The sequence below is a fragment of the Orcinus orca genome, chromosome 19 (assembly GCF_937001465.1).
Source record: "Orcinus orca chromosome 19, mOrcOrc1.1, whole genome shotgun sequence".
Classification (NCBI taxonomy): domain Eukaryota; kingdom Metazoa; phylum Chordata; class Mammalia; order Artiodactyla; family Delphinidae; genus Orcinus; species Orcinus orca.
Window position 1 is genome coordinate 38,301,836 of NC_064577.1, and position 25,117 is coordinate 38,326,952.

Consider the following 25,117-nt stretch of genomic DNA (forward strand, 5'->3'; position numbering starts at 1 on the left):
GTTATGAGCACAGGATGAGAAACTGTTGTGAAATCGCTTAAAGAGGAGACATTTTGTTTAGCGCTCTGCACTGATTTCAAGTGACAAGGCTTTCAACAAGAATGGCTCTTCTGATGCAGGCAGTTTTTAATTGCCTAAAAGTCAACTTTCAAATAATTCTGGGCTTCTGAAATGGCAGGCAGGTGGAATACTCAGGAGAGTGGGTTGATTAAATGGAGTCCATTTCAAGGCAACAAGATATTTAACAAGCACCTACTTTATACCAGTCACTGAGCTGGATGCTAGGAAGATACAGGGATGAAAGACACACCTCCTGCCCTTGGGCTGGTGGACAGAGAATTGGGATACTTGTGATAAGTGCTGAGAAGGGGCACCAGGTGCCAGAGGAGCACAGGGGAGGAGCTCAGATCCAGCCTCAGTGTCAGAGGCCCTCCCCAAGGGAGGTGAAACCAGAGCTGAGACTTGAATGAGTTCATCAGGCTTGAGGTAGAGGGAAGGGTGTTTGAAGCACAGGGAACAGTGCATGCAAAGGCCAGAGGACACAAAGGCCCTTGAGAGAAGAACTCCAATTACTCTAGTTAGGATGGGGGAAGTGGCCAGAGATGTGGCCAGTAAGGAGAGCTCTGTCTGCCAAGATAAGAATTTGTTACTGTGTTCTTTAGGCACCAGGGAGCTATCAAAAGGCTCAACATTGAAGAGAATGATTGGAAAGGGGAGGGAGTGGTTGAGGAATGATGAGGGCCTCTCTCTCAGGTTTGGTAGGGGAAGGGGGACATATTCACAGCTGGCACCAATTGTGCAAGGTGCTGCACGAGCATTGACACAGGTGGGATAGACAATGGGGGAGGGGGGCTTAGGAGGCAACAGAATCAGAAGGTGCACTGGGAGGGCGGTAGACACCAGGGCAGGGGCAGTATAGGGAGCAGTGATGGTTTGGTAGGAGGGATAACAGAATTGTTCTATTCCATCTGATTGAGTTGACCAGAGAGACACAACAGATTAATGGCTTCAGAGAGAACAATTAAGTTCCTCAAATTGGACACATCAAAAATACTCTTCAGGGGCTTCCCTGGTGGTGCAGTGGTTGAGAGTCTACCTGCCAACGTGGGGGACATGGGTTTGAGCCCTGGTCCGGGAGGATCCCACATGCCGCAGAGTGGCTGGGCCCGTGTGCCACGGCTACTGAGCCTGTGCTCTGGAGCCCGCGAGCCACAGCTGCTGAGCCCACGTGCCACGGCGGCTGAAGCCTGCATGCCTGGAGCCCATGCTCCGCAGCAGGAGAGGCCAACGCAATGAGAGGCCTGTGCACCGCAGCGAGGAGTAGTGCCCGCTCGCCACAACTAGAGAAAGCCTGTGTGCAGCAGCGAAGACCCAACGCAGCCAAAAATAAAAATAAATAAATTTAAAAAAATGCTCTTCAGAGTATTGAAGTTTATCATACCACAAAGGGAAGAAACAGGCAGAATATGGATTAGTTTACCAAATCCTGGAACAGTAGAACTTTGGGACACCTCTTAAAGTTCAGATAAAAGGAGAGGGCATAAAGTCATCATATTGATTTTCCTGAAATCAGTGGAAACTTGATTCCATTACCCAAGGCTCAAAGCCCTCCAGATGTTCCACAAGGTGGAGGCAAAGCATCTTTCCTGTTTGTGTATATTCCTCTACTGCAGAAACCCTCTGCTCTAGCCAAGAGGAACCACACAGACTGCCTGGGACTACCTACAGCTTCTGAAAATTTCTCTCTCTGCTTGCCAAGAACTCCCTGTGCCCTGCATCTCCATACATCTTAATCTTTCTTGTACTTCAAGGTTTAGCTGAAATCTCATCTCTTCTGGAAAGCCTTCCCTCATCACCAAATTGAAAGGGATCTCTTCCTTCCCTATGTTATGACAGAAACTAATTGTCTTTACTACTCATTACACATTCATACATTGTCTTGCACTGTTACCTTTTCATAATCCCTGTACCCTGTCTCTCTAACTAGCTGATAAGCTTTTTGAGGTCGGGTATCTATTGCTGCAAAATGAACTACCCCAACATTTAGTGGCTTAAAATATCACCCACTTTACTGTATCTCTTGATTTCCTGGACAGGAATTCAGGCACAGGCTCAGTTGGGCAATTCTTTTGTTCCACGTGGAGTCTACAGAGGTCACTTGGTGGGAGTCAGCTGACGGACAGACTAGTATTGAGGGTACAAGATGGCTTCACTTACAAGTCTGGTGCCTTGGCTGGAAGAGTGGGCTCAGCTAGGCATGTTGACTAGAACACATATAGACATGGCCTTTCCAGCATGATGGCTTCAAGGTAGTCAAACTTCTTCCAAGGTGACTCAGGATCACCAGAGTGAGTGCTCCTTTAGAGGGCTGAGTAGAAGCTGCAAGGCTTCTTATGACTTGGCCTTGGAAACCCTAATATTTCACTCTTGCTACATTCCGTTGCTCAAGCAAGTCACTAAGGCCAGCTCAGATTAAAAAAGAATGGAATTAGACTCCACCTTTTAATCGGAACAGTAGCAAAGAATACAAAACCATCTTTATTCTACCACACAAGATTGTCCTAAGACCTAGGCAAGCCAAGTCCCTGGCCCAGGTCCCGGGCCTCAGGGTGTCCCATGCTTTGGAGTGCTATTTTAAATTTTTTCTAAGTCCTCCTTAAATGGCTGGGATCATTCTAGTCTGTTTCTCTAGGGCTGTATCTTACTTCTATTCCTCCCCCTCCCCCGAGTATCTGTGCCTGGTAATAGCAGGTACTCATTAATAAATATTAGAATAAGTGAAAAAATAATGTTAGGGAAAGAAGGTACATGGGTGGACAGTCCCTTGGGGCACAAAACTGGGTGGGATCCAGGATACAGGAAAATAGAAGCATCAACTTGTCAAAGGAAGAGGAACATCTCCTCCCTTGGGAGGAATGGTAGATAAGCCTGGGAGGATGGAAACGGATTAGGTCTACGTGGAGAGCCAAGTGTCCAAATCCTTCAAGTCCTAACTCAAATGCCACCTCCTACATTGTCTTTCCTGAATCTCTCACTGGAGCCGACTCCAGCTCACTCAACCTCTTCAGACTTTCTACCTTGTAGATGTTTATTTGTACACACATCTTATTTCCTTTTCTATACCAAGACCTCTTTGAGGGCAAGAAGAACCGGTTTCCTCCACAGAACATGTGATACATGGTAACCACTCATTCACTCTGGGTTTATTAGACGGATAAATGGTGTGGGGGACGAGACAGGAGATGCTTGCACCAGAGACTCCAGCGAAGAGTGAAATCTTCAGACCCACAACAAACAGTTTGAAGCGAAGCCAAGCAGGAATATTCCCACACTTCCTCCCGCAAATATGAACTGCTGTCCTCTGGTCTCCAAACTTGCTCTGAGGACCCCACGTCGGTACCTTACGACTGCCCTTACCAATGCCTGACTCAATGCTGGAGACGGCCTCCGGCCAAAACCTAGGCTTCCTCGTCCCCCATCTGAGGCAGAACCTCTGACTACACTTAGCTTTCTTCTCCAGGCCCCTTTACTCGTTTCCCTTCCCCTTTCTCGCAGTCACCACCAGTAGGGCGCGCGTTGGGGCAGCCCTAGCCGGTAGGGAAGGGAGGGTCCTGAGACCGGAAGCCGGAAGCCGGAAGTGGGGCTGTGAGTACGTGTTCTGTGGAAGCCAGCGCGGTACCCGGTGGGGCCGGCAACATGGAGCCGCTGTACCAGCAAACGCACAAGTGAGGGACGAGTCGGGCACGGGCTGGGGCAAAGCCAGGCTGGGCGAGGCCTGCCCCCGGGCTGGGGCCTCGGGCGTCCGCCGGTATGGAGGCCGAGTCCTTCCGTCCGGGCGCTGCAGGGGGGAGCAGCTCGGAAGTGCTCAGTCTTTGGCGGGATGCCCAGGCAGCGGAGGCCGGAGGGTCCGACCTGGTGCCCGAGGACATTGGGCCGAATGCCTCCGGGGACCTTGGAGGCCATGACTGCCCGCTGGGTAGACTAGGTGAAGGGGAAGTCGCACTTTGTCCAGCACCTGCCGACTCTATGGTCCGATTTGGTAGAGCTGGTGCGGACTCAGGGCCCCGGCACAGAGGAGTTTACTAGTTGGAGAGTCAGGACGTGTACGAAAAAAGATCTAATGTGTGGCACAATGAGGTGGAAGGTACCTGCTGGAAGGTACCAGCAGGATCTCCTTAAGTAATTTAGAAGGATCCATCACTGGGATAAGGTCGTCAGAAAAAGTTTAATTAATAGCTCACAGCTCCTAAATGATGTTAGTCCCTACTCTTTATTGACTCAAAACTTGTTGCTTCTACACTGTGATTTTTTTTCTTTTATTCTGATTTTGGTTTATACTAAAGACTGTATTTTTATAATACAAAGAAATTGCTCAGATAGCATTCAGTATTATACGGTACTTGTTATTCATATCTGGTTACAGGTTACCTTTAAGGAAATTGAATTTTGGTTTAGCTTCTCATAACTTAAATTCCTTGCTAGTGTCCTTTATTCATATTGTCCTGCATTTTTGGAACTTGCTGAAATGTGTAATTGAATAGGGAAATAAGATCATACCTATCGTATTTGGGGGGATGATTTATCTTTCATTGTGGTCAGACATGCATTAACGTAAAAATTTATCATTTTAAAGTTAACCATTTAATTTTTAATTGTTACCAGTATCATTTAGTTTGCCATTTAAAATTATAATCATTTCTTTTCTTATATTTTATTATGTATGTATGTATGGCTGCATTGGGTCCTCGTTGCTGCACACGGGCTTTCTCTAGTTGTGGTGAGTGGGGGCTACTCTTCGTTGTGGTGTGCGGGCTTCTCCTTGCGGTGGCTTCTTTATGTTGCGGAGCTCGGGCTTTAGGCGTATGGGCTTCAGTAGTTGTGGCACACGGGCTCAGTAGTTGTGGCACATGGGCTTAGTTGTTCCGCAGCATGTGGGATCTTCCCCAACCAAGGCTCAAACCCGTGTCCCCTGCGTTGGCAGGCGGATTCTTAACCACTGTGCCACCAGGGAAGTCCCTATAATCATTTCTAAGTGTACAGTTCAGTGACATCAAGTACATTCACAGTGTCGTGTAACCATCAACGTTATCCATTTCAAGAACTTTTTCTTTATCGCAATCAGAAACTCATGTACCCATTAAGCAGTACCTCCCCATTCTTCCCCAAGCCCCTGGTAACCTGTTCTGCTTTCTGTTTCTGAATTTGCCAATTCTATATATCTCATATAAGTTGAATAATATAATATTTGACTTATTTTACTTAGCATAATGTTTCCAAGGTTCACGTATGTCATAGCGTGTATCAGAACATCGTTCCTTTTTATGGCTGAATAATATTCTTTTGTGGATACACACATGCACACACACACATACACACACCCCCCACATTTCATTATCCATTCATCTATTGATGGACACTTGGGTTGTTTCCACCTTCTGGCTGTTGTGAATAATACTGCTGAGAACATTGGTGTACAAATATCTGTTTGAGTCTCTGTTTTCCATTTTTTTGGAGTGTATGCCTATACCTATCCTATTCTAACAACTTTCAAATAGATGCTGTAGTTTTGTGCCGATGAAAACACTTAAAAATCACACCTCCAGGGCCTGGGAAAGAAAGAAAATGGGGACCCACCTCTCTAATGAATTCACAACAAAAGCAATACTTTGGAGCATTAGAATAAGAGGAAGATGATCCAGTTATTGTTTCATTTTCTAAGTTTATGTTTCATTAAGTTACTGTTTCATTTTCTACTTTTCTTTCTTTTTACTTTATTGATTAAGTGTTCGGTTTGGGTGGGTGAAAATGTAGAGCCTACTTTGTAATAGTATTGAAATGACAGAATTGGTCTTACACTTTTATTCTCATATAAAAATTATAGGAAGGAATTTTAAAAACTAGATGTAAGAGTTGGAAAAGGAATGAAACAGGAAATTATGCTCACGTTACTAAGAAAGGGCAGATCTTTTACAATAATAAGGCTCAATGGACTGAGGTGCTTTGAAGTTGATCTGTGATGTACAGTCTCATCTGGTTAGTTAATTTGGTTAAAGGATGTTGCTGAGGAGGCCGCGACCCAGTTTATTTTTAAGAATAATTTTGTTCACAGAGTCTCAGACTACCTGTTATCATTGCAGCAGGTAGCTGATCACATAGTAAACTAGGAAGCTCAATTCTATGTAAACTTAGAGGAGCAATACTCAACGGTGTCCCAAACAAGATTTGTGGAGTGTAGATGAATTACTTACCTCTGCAGGCCTCCAGTGATTTACCCTCAAACTCTGGAGACCCTTAGAGTCTATAGCAGAGCTTGCCAACTTTTTCTGTCAAGAGCCAGATAGTAAATATTTCAGGCCTTACAGACCGTCCGGTCTCTGTAGCAGCTGTTCAACTCTGCTATTATAGTGGGCAAGCAGCTGTAAGACAATATGTAAACAAATGGATGTGACTGTATTCCAATAAAACTTTATTACAAAAACAGACAAGGGGCAAGATCTGGCCAACCACTGCTAGGCCTTCTACTATGCAGTCGTTCATTCATTCATTTATTTAGCACCTGCTTTGTGTCAGGCACCATTCCCAGTGCTAACTGTACAGCCCTGCCCTTAGGGAGTTTACCTTGTTTCACGCTGCAGTATATTCTGATCTGCCTCCTTTCCCCTCAAGGACTGAACCAGGACTGGGGATTCTGGTTCTAGACCTCTTTACCTTGTTTTCCTCATCTGTAAAATGAAGGTTTTGGGCTGATTAAACTGTAAGGCTCCTTTCAGCTCCATAATACTGGTGATTGAGTGTCTTTAAAAGGAAACACACAGAATCCTGTGCGCATCAGCAGTTAACTTTTGCAGTTGCAGAAATTAGTGATTGCAGCTGAATTGACACAACAGTAACTGAAAGTATTAATTTTACTGGAACTTTGAACCCAATATATAGTTATCTCTTGCCACGTCCCTGAAAGTACATTGAAATTAGATCAACATTTTAAAGTGTGTATCTTGAAAACTCCTGAACTACCTGAACAATGAATGAAAAGAAAAAAGATGAAAAACAGGTTAAACATTTTGCACTTAAATAATACTGTGTTAGGATGAACTTTATAGAGGAGCTAATAGCCAGGCTTCTATTTTTGAGATCCCAGTGCTTGGAAAGGTGCCCATATTTGTCCAGGATCATTCAGTGCCCTGGACCTTATTATCACTAGAGATTCTGATTCAATAGGTTTGGAGCACAAGAAGCTCTATTTTTAACAAGCTCTCCAGGTGATTTTGATGAACAGCTGGGTTTAAAGACTGCTACCTTATCTCAAAAACAGCTTTTCCTTTTTTTGATTTTCCCTTCTGATGAGAGGCTAAATATAGTAGAGGCAAAGTGGGTGAGTGAAAATGCCCAGATGGTTCCCACTACTTTTAAGCAAAGCTGAGTAAAAACAACAAACTTCTGTATGGTGCTGTATGGGTTACACAGCAGTTCCATATTGCATTTGGATCTACGCTTTAAATAATTACGATTATCAGTACCCCGTTTTACAGTTGAGAACACCGAGGCACCAAGGAATTGAATGACTTGTTCAGTGTCCCTCAGCTACTGCACAGTGGCACTAGAACGTCAGCTCAGATCTTTTTACTCCAAAACCCTGTTTCCTGCTCAAGTTGGTCAGAGGCAGCATGGGTGCAAAGTGGGTGTATATGATGGGGGTGGGGTAGTTCCATGGACTTTTAAAAAACAATTCTGTTTTTAAATTCTTCCTAGATCTTCTACAGACTTTTTTTTTTTTTTTTTTTTTTTTTAAATCAGCAACAGTGACCCTTGATTATTTGCTACTAGGTCTCTGCTTGGTTATGTTTTCACCCATGCCCACCATGGACCCCATGCTAGGCAGGGCTAGGACTTCTGATTTTAGTGTCCACACTCCCAAGTCATGCTTGTGTAGCAGCTGTTTCGTATTGGCTTCAAATGTGTGTCCGAATTCCCAGTTCAGTATAAAACAGATCTGCCACTCGGCACAGCAGTTCCCACCATGCCATTCATGCTTACTTTGTTGTTTTGCATTTATTTCCTCTCGGGCATGACATGTAGAGATTGTATCGCTTTATTGGCTCTAACTTTTTCAGTTCATTCAAAGCAAATAGAGATTGGATGGAAAAAGTAACGTTTCCCTGCAATTTAAAGTTTATCCATTGTAGCTTAGAAAACAGTAAAAGCCAGCTGAAGAGTGGTTATAGGGTTTTGTGGGTATGGGCGTCATCTCCTGCTGTCATCGTAGAATTTCGGAATTGAAAGTGACTGGCAAGATCTTCCATTCCAACTCACTTTGGTCAGGAAGACCCTTTATAAAACTCAAGGTAGTTCATGTACTCTGTGTTTAAACATGCCGGAGCTCTTTTTTTTTCCCTCTTCTTGAAGAGAGAGTTTGTAATTGTTCTCATTTTTCCCGGGGTTGAGCTGAAATCTGTCATCTTGAAATTTGTACCTTTTGGTTCTGGGTCTCCCTTAAGGAGCAGCCACAGAGAACAAGCCCACTCTTCTTTCTGTATGTCATCTCCAGATACTTGAAGAGCCCCAGCTGCCCCATTTTAGTTTAGTTTTTTCTTTTCTTTTCTCAGAGGATCATTATCACTAGCTCTTTTGACCATTCCTCTTCATAACTTGACTTCTAAACTCTTTTCCAGCCGTCCTGTTCATCTTCCATTGGGAGAAACCTTTAATTGGTAGGGTTCCTTTAGCCGATGGCTCCCAAAGTTGAATGCCAGTCTATATTGTGCATTTGACTTTTTTTTTTAACCTCAAGTCAAAATGTGTGGTTTTTTTTCTTTAACATCTTTATTGGAGTATAATTGCTTTACAGTGATGTGTTAGTTTCTGCTTTATAACAAAGTGAATCAGCTATACATATTCATATATCCCCATATCTCCTCCCTCTTGCGTCTCCCTCCCACCCTCCCTATCCCACCCCTCTAGGTGGTCACAAAGCACCGAGCTGATCTCCCTGTGCTATGTGGCTGCTTCCCACTAGCTATCCGTTTTACACAAAATGTGTTTTATCCCTGACAAATTCATCTTACTACTTTAGCCTAAATGAAAAATGTTAATATTTGTTTTGTGGTACAATATCCTAAGCACTCACTAGAGCACAGAATCATGTGCAAATTTCATAATCAAACGTTGATTTTTAAAAATTAATTAATTACTTATTTTTGGCTGTGTTGGGTCTTCGTTTCTGTGCGAGGGCTTTCTCTAGTTGCGGCGTGCAGGGGCCACTCTTCATCGTGGTGCGCGGGCCTTTCACTGTCATGGCCTCTCCCGTTGCGGAGCACAGGCTCCAGACGCACAGGCTCAGTAGCTGTGGCTCACGGGCCCAGCTGCTCCGCGGCATGTGGGATCCTCCCAGACCAGGGCCCGAACCCGTGTCGCCTGCATTGGCAGGCAGACTCTCAACTACTGCGCCACCAGGGAAGCCCTCAAACGTTGATTTTTAAAAAACACTGAGCAAAACACAGAGCCAAAGGCAGTCCTTTGGTGGAACCTGGAAGTCTTCCCAGGATCCCTTGGGGACCATGGTTTTGCCTGCTATGAGTCCCTCATCCTTAAAGTTTAAAATATTTGTCAATCTAATGGGAGAAATATGATGTCATTGTTTATTATTTTTTAAAATAAATTTATTTATTTTGTTTATTTTTGATGGTGTTGGGTCTTTGTTGCTGCGCGCAGGCTTTTCTCTAGTTGCGCGAGAGCTACTCTTCGTTGCGGTGCACGGGTTTCTCATTGCAGTGGCTTTTCTTGTTGCAGAGCACGGGCTTCAGTAGTTGTGGCACACGGGCTTAGTTGCTCTGTGGCATGTGGGATCTTCCTGGACCAGGGCTCGAACCCGTGTACCCCGCATTGACAGGCGGATTCTTAACCACTGCACCACCATGATGTCATTGTTTTTAATTTGCATTTTCCTGATTACTAGAAGAGAGTCTCTTCATATATTTATTGGCCATTTGGGTTTCCTTTTCTGTCAGTTGCCCTTTGCCCATTTTAAAAATTGCTTTGTTTGACTTTTCCTATTGATTTGTAGCAGTTCCTTATACATTCTGAATACTATTCCCTTGTTACCTGCTGCAGGTATCTTCCAGTCTCTGCCTTTTTTTTTGTAAATTGTGCCTTTGGTGTAAAAAGGGTTTTGTTTTAATGTAGCCAGATTTATCAGTCTTTTCTTTTGTGGTTTGTGGGGTTTTGGGGGTAGTTTTGGTTTTTGTCTTGTTTAAGAAATCCTTCTTTAACCTGAAGTCATAATATGCACGCCTATATTTTCTTCGGAAAGTTCTAAAGCCTCACTTTTTACATTTAGGCTTTAAACCATCTTGAGTTTATCTTTGTGTACTATTACATGAGGTGTCTTTTTTCCATGTGGATAACGAGCTGAGCCATCAGCACTTATTGTAGTCCATTCTTTTCCCACTGCCATTAGACGTTTACCTCACTGCCCACATCCAGGCCTTCAGGGAAGTCCTAGTTCTCTTTTCCATCTCAGCATTGCCATCCAGTCCTCTCTGGCTGTTTTCACGGTTGCCCTGATCCAGATGTTGGTTTCTTCAAGCTGCCTTTCTACATCTGCCTCCATATCTCCACGTGCCTCCATTCTGAAGCATCCAGACTTGCCTTCCTGAAGTAGCAGGTTCTAGGAGTGGTTTCCTGGTGCCTCTCAGGACCATGGGTCTTGCCCAGGAGCGCTCTGAGAGTCGTTAGAGAGCTGCTCTTGCTTCTGGGGCCATGGGTCATGTTTAGAGGCCACAGGGACACCCTGGAAAAGACTAGAGGCAAGTTCAAATGAAGTTTGGGCTCCTGGCTCACATTGGTAAATTTGGGGTCACAGTTTGTGGTGCTCACGGTGGAGGATGGTTGCTGACCTTTCCCTCAAGGGTTGGTGATGATGGAAGAGCTCACAGGTCCCTCTCATGTGGCTCTCACGTGGAGAGACCAGAGGCACCAGGAGGCGGTTGTTGGAGTAGGATAAACAGTATCCCCAGGACTGATCACAGAGGACGGCTCGGAAGGGCTCAGCGGGTAGGTGACCTTGCCCAGTCCCCGGGGAGCCTCCAAAAGATGCTCTGGGGCCTGACGTCCGGGACCGTGCCAGAGGTTCTGCGTGCAGTGTTGGCGTTTCCAAGTGAGATGACAGTCTCCTCATATTGCCAGGGAAAGCTGTTGACCAAACAGGAGATCCGTATCTTTCAGGGCCTTCCTCTAATGGTTTCCTCCAGCTAATCCCTCATCCCCTTCTTCCCTCTGACCCCAACCCTCAGGCAGGCCAGCCTGCTGGTAACGCATGTGATGTGCCTTGCAGGCCTTTTTGCATGTCATTTTCCCCACATCTTCCTTCACCAAATCACGTCTGTCTTCTTCAAAATGATGTTGAGAACTCCCTTCACCCACAAAGCTTTCCGCAGCTCACTCTTCTGTTCATTGCCTTTGCTTAGCACTGCTGCGCCTAGCTCCTCAGCTTTCTTTTTGTTTACACTTCTATGTGTTAGTGTTCTCTTAAATCTTCTTGGGACTTTACATGTCTATCTGGCCTGTCCTTCCTAATTACACTGTTTCTCAAGGACAAGGATTATATCTCTCTTGCCCTTTGACTCTCCCTAGTACAGACCAGTGCTCAGCACATTGGGTCAAAGAACAGAGAGTGGGATTGGCTGGGTCCAGATCGAGGTTTATCACTTGGTGTGTGACCTTGAACAAGTTACATAACCTTTCTGGGCTTCGGTTGTCTTATTTACAAAATGAGGATGATAATAGTACTTTCCTCATAGGGTTATTGACTTTGCAGAATGTCTCAGATGCGGTAAGCACTCACTAAATGCTGCCTGTCAGTATTATTATTAATATTAATGTTAAAATATTAGAAACCGTGCCAAAACATGTGACCTGAAGCGCCACATACAAATTTTACAGTTCAGCGATACTGTCAATTTAAATCAGCTAGATGTTGGCATTAGAAAATTTGTCTTTCCTGACCGAAGCGCTGTTGATTACTCCTGTCTCACTCATTTCCTCCCTCTTCCTTTGATAGGCAGGTCCACGAGATCCAGTCTCACATGGGACGCCTGGAGACGGCCGACAAGCAGTCTCTGCACTGTGAGTAATTAACTATGGAGACCAGAGTCCTTTCTCTGATGGCACGGTGCTAATGGGCTGGGTTTCCTGACTGCGTTTCTGCCTCAGGGGCTTAATGATTCAGCGTGGAATGAGTTCTGTTGTTAGGGTGGACAGAAAAACCCTATGGCAAAGTCACTGATTTTCCTGATTGTGCCCTTTGGAATCCCACAAGTCTTATCCCCCATTACCCCTCCACTCAACCTGACATGGCCCTATGGGAATGGAAGTCCTTTCCTCCATCTGTCTTAATCTCATTACCTAGTCTGTAGAGGAATGTGGTCCATAAAAATTCAGAGATGTTTAACTGGAATTGGCCATTTCTTCTGAGCTGAGAACTGTGGCTTTTTAGGCGGATTATTCAGAAATGATGAGCAGTATTAATTGGTTTAGTTCCCACACCGTGATTTCCTTTTAGAAGAGTGCTGCTTTCTGTGTTTTCGTTTCTTCTCTGTTGTAAGAAAAGGTCATTTTTCTGAGTCGGTCACACAGGCATTGCTGATCCCCCACCCACTGCAGATGCGGTCCCCTCCTCTCACTCCTCGGCTGGCGCCGTGCCCATTTCTCCTGTTTTCTCACGTCCGCTTTCTGCAGCTCCAAAAGCACCTGGTCTCTTGGTCCTGTGCCGCACCTTGTTCTGAGCCGTGCTCGTTAGCTGTGGGCTCCCCTAGGAAGGTGACATTTCTGTCTCTGCTGTCGTTTCTGTTTCGGGCAGGAGGCAGTCTGGACGCCTTCTTCTGCGCAGTTCAGCTGCTTCTGTCCGTTCACTTTGTTTGCCTTCCCAGCAATCTCGTTGGTACATGATTAGAAATGGAAAAGTGGTCATTTTGACTGTTTATCGAAAGGGATAAGGTAAATGACTGTATTTATCATATCGTTACCTCTGTGGATTCTTTCCTGTTGATATTCGGTCTATTCTGGGGACTCCAACATCAGTCTGCCCATTCTTAAGGGAACTCTTCTCTATGTTTCACATACTAAATCTTTCCCTTTGCGCTTTTTTTTTTTAACCTCATTATGTTCTGTGGGGAGTTCAGTTGGCAGTCTTTCTACGAGATATTTATAACCCATATCTGAAAATAATCTCAGATGAAAAGAGGCCTCACTTTGTATCAGAAAATATTACATTTTGCTTAAAATATTTATTTGGACAATCTTTAAATGTTCATTTTATTTTCTAAAGGCAGGAAATTTATTTCTACAGATGTATCTTCAGCTTTTTAAAAAATTGGCGTTGTTATGGCATTAACAGCTATATATATATCTATATATATTTTTTTTGAAACGTTTACAGTCACTTACTATAATTTGAATTTTTTCCCCATCATCATTAGTGTATGCATTTTTCTCCTTTTGAAATACATATTTTTGAGTTCATTTGATATAGAAAAAAGATACGTTTGATTTCTTCCAATTTAAGTTCACTGTTACTATTATTCTTCCAGCAGTTATTCTTTGACTCTGTTTGTCTTCCCAGCAATCTCGTTGGTACATGATTAGAAATGGAAAAGAGGTCATTTTGACTGTTTATCGAAAGGGATAAGGTAAATGACTGTATTTATTATTTTTCCAGTAATTATTCTTTTTTCTCTTTTGTGCAGTAGTAGAAAACGAAATCCAAGCAAGCATAGACCAGGTATTCAGCCATCTAGAGCGTCTGGAGATCTTGTCCAGCAAGGAGCCTCCTAACAAAAGACAGAATGCCAAACTGTGAGTACTCTGACACCCCAGGCCTATCACAGCAGGCCTTTCTCCCAGGGGAGGCCATCACATATTCTGAAAATCCCATTTATACATTGAAAAACTGAGACTATGAAAAGATAAAGTCCCATAAAGAGCACAATTCTGTTTGAGTGGTACCCCCTCGGAGTAAAAAGCCTGTGTTGTATAACACGGGGAATAGAGCCAATGTTTTATGATAACTGTGAATGGAGTATAACCTTTAAAAGTTGTGAATCACCATATTGTATACCTGTAACTTATATCATATTGTATATCAACTATACTTCAATTTAAAAAAAAAAAGGAATGAAAAGCCTGTCAGGTTAGTGGCTCAGAAGCCTCATGTCTCCTTTTCTCGTTGGTGTCATTTAGAAATTTTGCCCCCAGTACTGTTTTTCTGACCAGACCCATGGCCACTTGAAACCTAATGCTACTGGGGAGTTTCAGTCTGCTCTTTGGTTCCCACTACATTCTTGGGTGGAAATACCTTGCTCTTAATCACTCCAGTCGGTGTATTTATAATGAAATACTGATCTAATGTTTGATACACCCCCATGAAATTAAAATGAAATCACCCTCACCATCTCTACCCCAGCCCCTGCTCCCAAAAGTTTTATGAAACTTCATTGATGCTTTACTCCAAAGATGCCCTTGGGCTTCTTCCAGGAGAGTGATATAACCCCTAGAAGGTCAGGAAGAGGTCATCAAACCTGCTTCCTGTCACCTGTTCCCTGTCATGCATCCAGAATCAGAGACCAGCAGATATTTAAGTAAAGCTGCTGGAATCTCATATGCTACCACCCTGCTCTAACCACAAGCTCCTTCTTTACTTTCAACATCATTGATCAAAATCAGATTATTTGTGGGGGATGGATGGTATGGAGTGGTGTAGGGGGAAGTGAGGAAATGTCTTTTTTCCTGAAGACAAAGCCTGGCTACCTCCAATCATTGCTGCTCTGGACTCCTGGAATTTAATCTCTCTGTCAATTCTAGTCGTGTCGACCAGTTAAAGTATGATGTCCAGCACCTGCAGACTGCTCTCCGAAACTTCCAGCATCAGCGATATGCAAAGGAGCAGCAGGAAAGACAGCGAGAAGAGCTTCTGTCCCGCACCTTCACCACTAATGTAAGCCAGGCTCCTGGGTGGGATCTGCGGGAACTCGACAGCTTGTGGGAGCTGCAGCTCAGGGCTCTGAGCGGCAGTCTTTTAGTGGGTGTCTGAAGCAGACTGATCAGACAGGAGGAGAGCAACCGGAAGTGACGGCAGACTTTGTGCGTTGCCACAGAGACTAGACCTAAGCAGGGAATCTCTTTCTCTGTCACAAAAACCTGAAGAGGAAGCAGTTAAATTGAGGGAACGAGCAGAGGTGAAAATTACCTGGTTTGACTGGTCCGATGCAGAGAGGTGGACATTCACATGGTGGAAATGTTTTCCTGATCAGATCGAGACAGATGATTAGAACTTAGGCTGTTTGCAGTGAGGGCAGCGTTTCAAAGCTGCCTTCAGGCAGTTGCCATTGGAGGGGGGGGGGGGTTGTGGTGTGTGTGTGGGGGGGGTGTGTGTGTGTGTGTGTGTGTGTGTGTGGTTCCAGTGTCAGATGCATTAAAATGTTTTTGCCCCTAGTCTGAGCGGCAGTTTGGAGGGATTTGTTAACAGATATTTCATTTTAGCGGGATTGCTTGACTCGAGCCTGTTTGAAAGTGGCCTCTTGGTTTGCACGTTGGATTTCTTAGGACACCCTTGTCCGTGTCCTTTGGTCTCGAGAGGATCATTCCCACACATGGCTGTAGAACATACTGGCCTTTGTCGTGTCCTGCATAATGTATTCCACCAAATTAGGTGGGTCTTGGTGTGTGGCGGGGGGAGAGTTGCTTGTTTGTTTTGTTTGTTTTTACAGAGAGTTTCATTTTCTAAAGAGATCTTAGCTTTCTAAGCCTATCATCAGAATTCAGATCAGCTCCCACTTTGCAGATGTTTAACTCTCTTTGCTGTGTCCACACTTGGAATAATGTCCCCAGGTGCTTCAGAATGTGCCTATGTAGTTTGGTTTCTCTAGCGCAAGCAGTCAGGTAACCGTGATTAACACTTCAGAAGTTCAATGAACATGTGTTGGTGGTATAATGGTAAGCAGAGCTGCCTTTCAGAAGAGTAGAGAACTGTACAACACACGAAAAGGTGGTGGCATTGGTTATTCCAGCCTTTTTAGGCCATGGATGATGGCTCAGAATTATTTTGTTTCTTACCAGCCTAGTGTGATGCTGTGCATACACTGGGCCCTTAATAAAAACTGATTGGCCGAATGAACTTCTTCCTGGTCTTTCTACGATCGGGAGGTATAATACATTTTTCTGAGAGATAACAGCCCATCAGCTATACCTTTTCAGATGGGAGGGTAAGAAAGATTTGTATATAAAAGGCATTCAATAAATACTTGTCAGATAAATGAAAAGAAGTCTCTAATTGATTCAAACACTGGAGTCTTGACCCACAGAGCATCAGCTTATGCAGAATGCTATTTAAGGTACCGAGAGTAAAGCGTGTGTAAATTAAAAACCATGACTCCTACCTCTGAGAAACTCCCGTGTTAGGGTGGGGGGACGTATACCTGAATGAAAAATGATTGTGAACTTGAGCAGCCAAGAAAAGGTGCTTTAACCTCTTCATGATGATGGAAAGTGGTAAAAGTGGCCCCGCTTGGCAGAAGAGTTTGTAATGGTCAGGAGGCGGGAGAGAAGACAGTGCTGTGGCTGGTCGTGCCCTGCTTCTGTGTCCTTCCCACTTGCCGTGTAAAAGTGGAGCCCTGGGATTGGTCTTGCTTTTCTCCCTACAGGATGGTTAAGAGGGCAGGCTCTGCACCCAGCACTGGGATTCGTGCCCCGCTGGACGTCTTACCAGCTCTGCGTACTCTTGAACAAGTCATTCCACCTCTCTGGGTTTCCGTTTCTTCATCTAAAACAGGGATAATATCATAACTACTGCGTAAGGGTAGAGTGAGGATTAAGTGAGCTTAGGGTAAAGAGCATGCAGAGTGGAAAGCACTTGATCAGTATTAGTTTTTTCTCCCTTCGTTTCTTTATAGACTTTTCTTCCCTGCTCAGGTGGATAGACCCATCCTCAACACCGTTAGGCCTTTAATAGAAAACAGTCTCTTCTCTCCTTAGTCAGTCTGTCTAATTGGAGGGATAAGCTGTAGATAAAATAGCCGGAGGACAAAAGCAAACCTTTAACACTGCACTGAGGGAAAGCCAAGTAAAGGAACATTTGGAATAAGCTAGTTAGCAAGGAGTCAGAGAAAGCCTTTAGGAGAAGCCCAGCAAGGTCTTAGAAGAATAGAGTTTTTCCTAAGTTGGGGGAATGATATGGAGGCAGGGATGAACAAGACTTGTGTGGTGGAACCCACTTGCAGAGTGATAGGTCTGAGAATTCCTTTTCCTCTGAGTGAACAGAGGCCACCCCAGATCTTTGCTTTTTCTTCTCTGTTAAGTTCCTCTGATTCTCGCACCATTCCCTCTGGCTGTCTTTCCGGCGTGACCTTGGCCAAGAGGCAGAGTGGTCAGATGTGGTGGGGCCCCTGGAGCTGACCAGCAAGCAGAGTAACCAAGCGCCTGCGTTTCTTTCACAGGACTCCGACACCACCATACCAATGGATGAATCACTGCAGTTCAACTCCTCCCTCCAGAAAATTCACCACGGCATGGATGACCTCATTGGAGGCGGGCACAGTATTCTGGAGGGACTGAGGGCCCAGAGACTGACCATGAAGGTGGGGGCCCTCTTGGGGGACAGGGAGAAGGCCTTTTGTTTTGGCTTTATCCAAAAGTGTGGGACCTGCGTTTACCTTTTGATCGCATACCCCTAAATTGTGATACTGTGATAGTGAGACAGAGCCTTTGAGTTTGGGTTCCTTTCTGTTGGAATTGAATTATTATGAGTCCAAAAGGAGCCAGATTCCCTTTGCCAGTAGGTGTTTCTTGTGTTTGCAATGAACCATAATGTGGCATCTCTTGGTATCCAGGTCTTTTTCCATTTCCTGAACTTAATGTAAAGTGACTGCTGCTATGAGAGGAAGCAGTAATGGACTGGGAAATTCTGTTACAGAATCCGCTCTCTCAAGAAGGAAGACACAGCTGTACTTGGCCTCTCGCTCTCTTTCGGTTTTCCTGTGTGGCGCCCCCCACCCACCCCACGCCCACCGGTGGACGGCCTTATAGCCGAGACCTCTGTACTGCAGCAACTGAAGGGGCTCTTAGGGCTGCCTTGGTTGACTAGCAGCGGGTGCCTTCTAGAGCACAGGCTGGTGATCCCCAGTGACTCTTCACTCTCTCTTTAGCAACAGGTATTCCTAGAAGCCCTGCCCCATTGGCTGAGACTCAAAATCCCTGGGAGTGGTTTACAGAAACATTACACAGCCTCTGATGTCAGTCATGATGTTTCAGCCTCAGCCCTTTTCCTGTGTCAACCCTGATGGATAATGGGGTGTGGGCTGTGTCTGTTATCAGGGTGTGGTCCCCAGTGGACGAAGCCCTCCCAGCCACTGAGCTGTGAGAAGTAGTCACTCGGAAGCGTGAGCTTTATCTTAGCTTTTGTTGGACCGTGTTGAGCCTGTCAGCTCCATGGGACTTCTGTACATTTCTGAGCAGCGCCTGCCACCTTTACCCAGGAGAAGGTCAGGCGAGCTGCGAGTGACACTTATCTCTTGCTGATGGCCGCAGCGCTTCAAATGGCCTGGAAGCGTGGTCTCTGACAGCTCCATGGGTGCCCCCCTTTCAGAACAGCCACCTGCAGTAATCTAAACTGATACATGATGGTTAATCCTCCCTTTCTTTAGAAAACTGCTGGCCTCCTTCCCATATCTCAGAAAAACAGTAAAAACCCTTTTAGGACGAGACTCACCATGTCACACTCAAGTTGACCCGCTGGGGGTCAGAGCTTATTGTTAAAGCACATGTCAGCTTCTTCCCGAAGTCTGGTGTCACTGAGGAGTCCAAGCAACTTCTGCCCCGACACTGCCCCCAGAGGTGAAGCGCCGGGAAGTCTGGTGGGCAGTCAGGGGCTGGAATGAGAGGTTTCTAATTCCGTTTCCTCTGCACGCCTACTATACCTGTCTTTTGCCTCTTGGTTCCCTCCACCTGCCTCCTACCCCACTTCTGTCAGGGAAGTTTCTGCCCAAACCATTTGAAAGGAACATAGGAGGGAGCGTGAAGGAACCGGGCCTTGATTTGGGGTGGAAAATGAATAACATTTTTGAAATTTATGTTAATTTTCAAGTGATTTTCGAAGCTTGGTACTTGAACTTCACAGAGTGATGAAATAATCTGCTCTTTCAGAGCTAAGCGGAGTCTTTAGTGACAGTCTAGTTTATACCATCATTGTTATGGGAAAAACATGTCTCTGGTCTCTGGCAGAGATAAAGTTTGACCTGAGAGATCTCTCTCCGTGAGGCTTGTATATCATTGTCTGGGCAGAGTGTGGGTCTTGAACTCCTGTCCGTGATGCCTGTGTTCTCACCTCTCTTGCATCTTCTCTCAGTTGCTCGTTACTGTGTTCACTTAAAAAATGGTTGCAGGACATTAGGTTAGATGCCGTCATACAGATGCAGTTGGTGATGTGTGTAAGTTAAGTTGGGGTCTGCCCAGCTTTCATTTATATTTGTTACTTCATACGAAATTGAATGTGCTTAAAAATGAAAATTAGAAAGCAGAGAGGAAGGGTGGCCTGGGTGGTTTGGGCTGTTGGTTTAGGAATAAAATACCCTTTTGTTCTGGGTGGTGGGTGGTGACATTCCTATAAGGAGTTGTAGGTCCTTGGGTTGGTGTCTGCCAGTTGTGTTTCTGTGGTTCCATCTTGCCCCCTTCAAACTCTCTTATAAACGTGGACACAGACCCATACGTTGTACTCAGCAGAATCCCTACGATTTCTGCTCTACAGAGTACACAGGCTGAGAGCAAGCATTTTAGAGCCAGGGAGCAGAGAGAAGTTTTTTGATGTTGCCTTTTTTTCAATATAAAATATTCTAATTTAAAACTTTTTTAATGGAGGTATAATGTGCATACGGTGAGGTATACAGATCTTATTTGTACAGATCATTGAATTTTGACAAATACATACATCCGTCTTTGTAACTCACACTGCTGTCAAGGCAGAGACCGTTTTCACCACCCCTGAAAGATCCCTTGTGCCCTTTCCCAGTCAGTCTACCCCTGTTCCCTCCGCCTGCCCCAGGCAACCACTGTTCTAATTGATTTCACCATTTATTAGTTTTGACTGTTGTTGAACTTAATGTAAATGTATTCACATTACGATTTCGTGTGTGACTTCTTCCTCTCAGGAATGTTTTCCAGGCTCATTCATATTGTTACATGGTGTAATCAGGTCCTTTTTATTGCCCAGCAGTATCCCGTTGTGCACAGAACACACATTGTTAATCCATCCTCTGGTTGATATACACCTGGATTGTTTCCAGTTTGGGGACTTTCTTCTGTTTTCTTCTAGAAGCTTTATTATAGTTTTAGCGTTTTTGTTTAATTCTACGAACGAATTAATTTTTATGTATAATATGAATCAAAGGTCTTTTTTAACACTAATATATTATATACAGACATATATGTACGTGTGTGTATGTGATACATACATGTGATACTCATTATACACCATTTGTACCAGCACATTTGTGGAAGACTTTCCTTCCCCCCTTGCTTTGCTCTACAACCTTGACCAAAAGTCATTTGGCGGTAGGAGCGTGATCTGTTTCTGGTGGCTGCTGCTGCTTGTATGCTTTAGGCATGACCAGGAGACTGTCTGTTGATAAAGCCCCATCTCATGATGACATTCACCCATCCTTGGTAGAAGGAGTTGATCTTTGTTTTTCTTCCTCTTCTCGTCTGTCCCAGGGGACCCAGAAGAAGATCCTCGACATTGCCAATATGCTCGGCTTGTCCAACACAGTGATGCGGCTCATCGAGAAGCGAGCTTTCCAGGACAAGTACTTCATGATCGGTGGGATGCTGCTCACCTGTGTGGTCATGTTCCTTGTGGTGCAGTACCTGACCTGAGCCAGCCAGGCCCCGTGGCTGAACAACGGTCCCACGGCGTGAGAGTGTGTGTGAGTGTGAGTGTGCAAAGAGAGGGAGGCCCGGAGGCTGCCTTCTGAAATGTGTGCCCATCTTAACTGTGAAGACCACTCAGAAGTAATTGTGACCTGCAACCTGGTGGGAGTTTCAAACCTCTGTTTTTTGTGACATCTTGGAGGGGAAATTCGTGCTACCAAGATGTGGTGCTTAGGAAATGAACGAAGTGTCTGTTCTCTCTCATGCTCACTGTCACTCTCACTGGGGGAGGAAGTGATGCAAGGGTAAGGGAGGACCAGGGAGAGGGGAGGAAGAGAGTGGCCTTGGTGGTTTTTGTCCTCATAGCTGATGTGCACCCAGGAAGGCTTTCACGGTGAGCTTGCAGACAGGACTGTCCACTCTTTGCCATCCACTGGCCTTTCTGGCTCCTAGTAGATAGTCTAGAGCAGAAGCAAAGAGAGGAGGGGAAAGAGGCCGCCTTTTCCTGCACCCACTACAGTAGGTGGGTTCACATGCTCTTGCTACTAGCCACCTTCCCCCACACCCCTCCAAAAAATAATGACATGCCAATGACTGACTGCTAATACTCGTCGTCCTTTCCCGGAAGCAGCTACCTAGAGGAAACAGAGGCATTGGCGCTGTTGCTGATAGCAAGATTTTCCACATCACGGATGTTGGGTGTTTCTCCTTTCTAAAGTAAGGCCACTGTTAACTCCCTGGGAATGGTCAGTCTTGAAACTGAAGACCCTAGTCACCGATTTTTTTCCCAGTAGTTAATGGTTGGCTTTTAAGACTGCAGCCTGGCACCCGTGCCCAGGCTTTGGTGGGTGTTTGCCCCTTATCAGGTAGCTGTGAGCAAAGGTTAGTGATTTGTCTTTTACAGTCTCATCTCTAGTTTTAGTGTGTCTAATTAATAATTGGCTCTCTTCCCTTCCTTGAAATATATTAGCAACTGCCAGCCAAGCCTCCATTCTGCCCAGCCAGTGTGGGCACATGCCTCCCTGGAGACGTCTGTGGTGTGTATGTCCTTGTAAGACTCTGTTTTCAGGGACCCAGGACCTTTTTCCTTCTCGGACCAACCCTAGATTAAGGCTGTACCGGTACCCGGCGTATTGTGGAATTTATTGTAAAGCCAGTCTGTTCAAGGAGACTAATCACTGAAAGTACCAGAAAGACCTGGTTAGCCTATTTTTTCATCTGTCACAGGCCCTACCAGCCCTAGGCTCAGTATGGCAAGACATAAATAACACTCACAGTTTCCCAGAGGAACTGTAAACCTGGTCAGTATTAACCCCACCTTTGACTGTCTTGCCCTACCTACTTCCCGTCTTTGTTTCTTGTCATTTGGACTATCTTCTGTCATCTTTCTCTTTTCTGTGTGTTTTCTCTTCCACCTTCCTTCTTTACCACCCCCCCCCACCTGTTTCTGTAGCAGTATGGATCTTTGTAGGCACATCTGTGGCATAGATCCCTTTTGGGGGAATGATTCTTAATTGTCACAGGTTTTGTTTTTTTGGGTTTTTTTTGCTGTACGCGGGCCTCTCACTGCTGTGGCCTCTCCCGTTGCGGAGCACAGGCTCCGGACGCGCAGGCTCAGTGGCCATGGCTCACGGGCCCAGCCGCTCCGTGGCATGTGGGATCCTCCCGGACCGGGTCACGAACCCATGTCCCCTGCATCGGCAGGCGGACTCTCAACCACTGCGCCACCAGGGAAGCCCTGTCACAGATTTTTAACATGAGTTTCCTGGGTACTGATTTCACACTTTTGGTAGGATCTCTGTTGCTCTTACTTGTCTGGGCTAAACGGGGGCCCTGGGTTTCCAAGGAAAGGGGAATCTTTGATCCCTTCATAAAAGGATTGAAGGCTCTGCCAGAGTGAAAACATTGGCCTGGTGGATGGACAGAGGGGTGGAAGCATCTTCAGACCTAGCTCTGACTTTGGGGAGGCCCAGTTGGAAATTTCCATCATACCCAGCACCCCTGCCATCCCAGGGACCCAGCACAGGTCTCTTAGCAGTGCATGAAATGGGTTTTTAAACTGCACAGACTTGGCTCTGAGCCTGGGCACCTGAGGATCCTGCCAGACAGTGCACTTTGGAAGAAGATGTACAAGGAGCAGCTAAGCCATTTGGACTTGAACTCTGGGGAGGCAGAAACTCCCCCCACCCTCTGCCCTCTGTTGGCTGATGTGACACCTATTTGTAATGTACACCAGTCTGTTTCCACACTTGCCTTTCTAGTGATTGTTGGCCTCGACGAACCAGAAGTAAGGCCTTCCTTCGTGCTGCACCTTCAGAGCCATTCTCCCTACTTTGTAATAAAAATAGAGGGGGCAGTTCGTGGGTCTTCACCACCCGGAGCTAAGGAACAGCAGCCACAGTATGTCTGGAGACCCTGGGGCACCTCGTGTCATCGTGTGCTTGCCCTTCCCTGTCACACATTGGCTTTCAGTGCTCTGTGAGCAACACACTTTTTTGTCTCCACAGTCCTCAGAGTGTAGGGCAGGGTCTCCAGGCCAGGGAAGGAGCACCCTCTAGTGGAGTTGGGGTGAATTCTCAGGTGCAAGAATCTCCAGGAGCCGCCTCTGCGACCTTGTACAGGATTTTGGTGTACCTATTGTGGTTTAAGACAGGTGGGTTGTCAAGGAACTTGGAGAATCTTCATTCCGTGGATGTGTACTCCAGGTGTGATAACCTTAAGAAAAGCCGAACTCCACGACCAAGTAAGTAGGAGAGTCTTCATTTTATAGAAAGCTTCACTGCTGGGATTTTTCCTGTCCTTTGCCCTGATGAGTTTAAATGGGTTTGATTTGCAAACTTGGCTTTACACTCATTGTTTTTGAAACACATCAGTTGAATAAAGTTGCTGTTTATTTTATTTAGAAAATTACATTTTGTAAAGGAATTTGACATTCATCGTCATAACCAATGACCCTTTTTTTCTCTCAGGCCAGAGATTCTGAAACACTGTTCCGAGACGAGGGGTGGGTTGGCTGCCTCAGCAGTAGCTGGGAAACTTTTTAAAAATTATGGATTCCTCCGGCCTACCCCAGACCTTCTGCATTAGAATATTTTTTAAGTCTCTGAGGTAATTCTGATGTCTGTCTTTTATTTATTTTCCACATTTATTTAGGTATTTTATATTTGGCTGAGTTGGGTCTTTGTTGCTGCACGCGGGCTTTCTCTAGTTGCGGCGAGCGAGGGCTACTCTTTGTTGCGGTGCACGGGCTTCTCGTTGCGGTGGCTTCTCGTTATGGAGCACGGGCTCTAGGTGCGCGGGCTTCCGTAGTTGCGGCATGAGGGTTCTATAGTTGTTGCTTGCGGGCTCTAGAGCACAGGCTTAGTAGTTGTAGCACGCGGGCTTAGTTGCTCTGCAGCATGTGGGATCTTCCTGGACCAGGGCTCGAACCCTTGTCCCCTGCATTGGCAGGCAGATTCTTAACCACTGCACCACCAGGGAAGCGGTAGACAGAGGCTTTTGTTTTTTTGCTTTTTTGTTTTTTTGGTTTTTTTGCAGTACGCGGGCCTCTCACTATTGTGGCCTCTCCCGTTGCGGAGCACAGGCTCCGGACGTGCAGGCTCAGCGGCCATGGCTCACGGGCCTAGCCGCTCCGCGGCGTGTGGGATCTTCCCAGACTGGGGCACGAACCCGTGTCCCCTGCATCGGCAGGCGGACTCCCAACCACTGTGCCACCAGGGAAGCCCCAGAGGCTTTTGTTTTAATCAAAGACTATAGCATTTGAAAACATGCGAACTAAGCATATATGAGTGAAGAGCAAAACTTATCAAGTCCAAAATAAAGTCTTAATTTGTTTATAACTTATTCCAGGAAAGATTTGAGGAGACTTAGAGGAAATAACTAAGACAGTGAAATATAAAGAAGTGAGAACCAAGAACAAGTCAGTAGAATGTCAGTGCCAAGAAAAAGACACATACAAGTCATGAAGCCCCACAAAAACACTCTGGGGAATCCCTGATTAGGCCTGGAGCCAAAGCAAAGAGAGAAGCATGATCTGTTACTGTCTGTTGAAGGGTAGGATGTCATATTTGCTCAGAGGAGAGCCCAGACCTTGACTACTGCTAGCTTGCCTGTGGCCCGTACTGGAAGTCAGGCATGGTTAGTTTCCCGGGTCTTCCCTCTAATCGTCACAAACCCTCTGAGTTAGGCTATGTGTCATTTCCTTTGTGCA

At 45.5% G+C, this 25,117-nt stretch overlaps 1 protein-coding gene across 5 annotated transcripts; it reads left to right on the plus strand.

Moving 5' to 3' along the window:
• Positions 1–3,619: 3,619 nt before the first annotated feature.
• GOSR2 (golgi SNAP receptor complex member 2) lies at positions 3,620–23,817 on the plus strand. 5 transcript variants are annotated; one of them, XM_004275695.3, is made up of 6 exons: positions 3,620–3,725; positions 12,056–12,120; positions 13,740–13,848; positions 14,854–14,986; positions 17,484–17,624; positions 20,752–23,817. In XM_004275695.3, the coding sequence occupies exons 1-6, from the start codon at positions 3,697–3,699 to the stop codon at positions 20,911–20,913; spliced, it is 639 nt and encodes a 212-aa protein (XP_004275743.1). In that variant the 5' UTR covers positions 3,620–3,696; the 3' UTR covers positions 20,914–23,817. The 5 variants fall into 5 exon arrangements, with proteins under 5 accessions (XP_004275743.1, XP_033294902.1, XP_033294906.1 ...); XM_033439011.2 differs by having other exon boundaries at positions 13,743–13,848; XM_033439015.2 differs by lacking the exon at positions 3,620–3,725 and adding an exon at positions 3,756–3,808.
• Positions 23,818–25,117: the final 1,300 nt, after the last annotated feature.

What these genes read in the sequence shown, in the direction of transcription:
- GOSR2 (XM_004275695.3), top strand. Translation starts at nt 3,697, where the DNA reads ATGGAGCCGCTGTACCAGCAAACGCACAA. An exon ending in AAAAGACAGAATGCCAAACT is followed by an intron (nt 13,849 to 14,853) that starts GTGAGTACTCTG and finishes TGTCAATTCTAG; the next exon opens with TCGTGTCGACCAGTTAAAGT. An exon ending in CCCAGAGACTGACCATGAAG is followed by an intron (nt 17,625 to 20,751) that starts GTGGGGGCCCTC and finishes CGTCTGTCCCAG; the next exon opens with GGGACCCAGAAGAAGATCCT.